Raw genomic sequence first — 2600 nt, forward strand, 5'->3', positions numbered from 1 at the left:
AAACCCATACATACATTCTTAATCAATTCATTACTAACAAAAAAAAAAAAAACAATAATACAAATATACGGTCAACAAAATCAAAGCTAGCAATTAAACCATATACTATTTAAAATGAACAAGTGGGTTTTTAACTTAAAAAGAAAAATGGTAAAAAAGGCAGCTGGTTCAAGAAGAGATTAGCATAAAAAGCTCATAAGCCAAGAAGATTAATTACAAAAAATAAAAATAAAAACAGTTTGAATAGAATGGGAGACATGGAAACACCACCCACGTTCTTCTCTTTTTAAATAAATATATTCCCATATATAACACCTTATTGACAAAATATAGTGTATTCATCCAAGGAATAAATATATAAGTTATAACCCTTCTTCTCTTCTTGTGAACCTCCATAAATACTCTTTTATCTCCATACCCTAAACTCTCTCTCTACCTTCCTCTCTTTCTCTCTCTAGATTTAATCTCAACATCAAGAAGGGTTGTCTTTTCTTTGGTTTATCCGAGTGATCATGGTGAGTTTTCTCTCTTTTCCTTGTACTATTTTTCATTCCTTTTTATGAATCAAAATTAATTGTGACTACTAACTATAGGGAATTGGAAAGGCTGCATGGTTGGATGCTCTTTACTCTGAAAAATTCTTTGTGGGTTGCTCTTATCATGAAACTGCAAAGAAAAATGAAAAGAACGTTTGTTGTTTGGATTGTTGTATTAGTATTTGCCCTCATTGTGTTCCTTCTCATCGATTCCATCGTCTTCTTCAAGTTCGTCGTTATGTTTATCATGATGTTGTTAGACTCGAAGACTTACAAAAGCTTATCGACTGTTCTAACGTTCAGGTCAGAAAAATTCCACTATGCTCTCAGTCCAATCAGTTAGTAGCAGTATGTTAATCTAATTCGGCCTGTTTGTTTTTAATTAGGCCTATACTATAAATAGTGCAAAAGTGGTGTTCATCAAGAAAAGACCTCAAAATAGGCAATTCAAAGGCTCTGGAAACTATTGTACTTCTTGTGATAGAAGTCTTCAAGAACCTTTTATCCATTGCTCTTTAGGCTGCAAGGTATATATTCCACTCTATTTTCATATCATTTCATTAATTTTATTAATAGATTATGTGCAATTTTGCATGATCAAAGTCATTCAATATGATAGAAAGCATGATTATATTTATTTTAAGGTAACACTTTGTGATTTAATTTATTTTGAATATAGGTGGATTTTGTGCTGAAACACTATAAGGACTTGTCACCATATTTAAGGAAATGCAACTCATTGACACTTAGTCCAGACTTCTTGATTCCTCAAGATATGGGAGATGATCAAGAGATGACAAATGAGACTCCCAACTCCACAATTGTGGACTCCGATGACCCGATGAGCTGGTCTTCCGACAACTCATCGGAGAATATGAGCACGGTGTGTACCGAAATCGTACGGAAGAAAAGAAGTGGATTGTATGGATGTGGAAGATCGGCTAATAAAGTTTCAGATGAAGACATGGCTACAAGCATGAGTAGAAGAAAAGGCATTCCTCATAGATCTCCTTTGTGTTAATTTAGCTAAGCAAAATTAATTAACAAGATTAAAAAGAAAAAGGAAATATCTCTAGTATTACAAAATTGAAATTTAAATTTGATAATTTTGACTGAATGGTTCAAAATGTTCTTTGTTTCTGTTAATTAAGTTTAAGTTAATTAATCAGTTGGTCGGAGGGTTTTGTCTTAATGGCATCACGTGATTCCCAATTCCAAGCAATGGTTTTGTACAATTTTCAAAGGAGTAATATGATTATATTAATAATTCAACTCATAAAATCGAGATCCTGTTCATTGTTCCTTTCGGACACTCTATGGGGCATGTTGTACGATCGTCTATTTCTTAATTTGGCTTCTCTATTTTTTTTTAACAACTTGAGGATAAAGTAATTTTAATTTCTGACCCACACGTATGATACATTCTAACTTCATTTTTAATTACTTAATCATCTAGCTTATATAAAGTGCATGTGGGTTTTTAATTTGTTTTAAACTTATGGTTAAGGATAAATTATAAGAAAGGTTCAAAATTATTTAATTCACAAATTTAAAATTTAAATAACGAATTTAATACATTTTTTAAATTTGAAAACACTTTATTCCAAGTTAAGAGTTGTTAACTTGATAAAAGAAAATAAGTTTATCGAAAGTGTAAAGCGGCCCATTTATGCAATTTAAATTTTACTCAAAAGTGACGTATAAAAAAAGAATGAATGGAGTAATAATAATAACCTATGTTATTTTATAAATATCCGTGTTGCCTATTTTTTCATTAATTGTAAAAATAATAGAATTCTAACATAAAATTATTTATATACCATAATGTCAATTTAAACTAAATAAGATTAAGTTGATAGTTAAGACTTAATAATAGTTTTCTTATATAATATCTAACACACCTCATGCGAATACCCTCTATATTTGAAGTATGTACAACATAAACTCATATTGTTATGTGTTGAAATTCGTTTTGATAAATGAGAGTTGTCATAATTCAAACCCTTAACCACATGTTCTAACAATCTAAAGTGCCTTTGAGAGAACATAGAGTTCTCTTGGAAG

At 30.4% G+C, this 2600-nt stretch overlaps 1 protein-coding gene across 1 annotated transcript; it reads left to right on the plus strand.

Moving 5' to 3' along the window:
- Positions 1-403: 403 nt before the first annotated feature.
- On the plus strand, positions 404-1732 carry LOC136204114 (protein RGF1 INDUCIBLE TRANSCRIPTION FACTOR 1). The gene is made up of 4 exons (XM_065995310.1): positions 404-515; positions 594-839; positions 923-1063; positions 1216-1732. The coding sequence occupies exons 1-4, from the start codon at positions 513-515 to the stop codon at positions 1555-1557; spliced, it is 732 nt and encodes a 243-aa protein (XP_065851382.1). The 5' UTR covers positions 404-512; the 3' UTR covers positions 1558-1732.
- Positions 1733-2600: the final 868 nt, after the last annotated feature.

Source organism: Euphorbia lathyris, chromosome 8, assembly GCF_963576675.1.
Source record: "Euphorbia lathyris chromosome 8, ddEupLath1.1, whole genome shotgun sequence".
Lineage (NCBI taxonomy): Eukaryota > Viridiplantae > Streptophyta > Magnoliopsida > Malpighiales > Euphorbiaceae > Euphorbia > Euphorbia lathyris.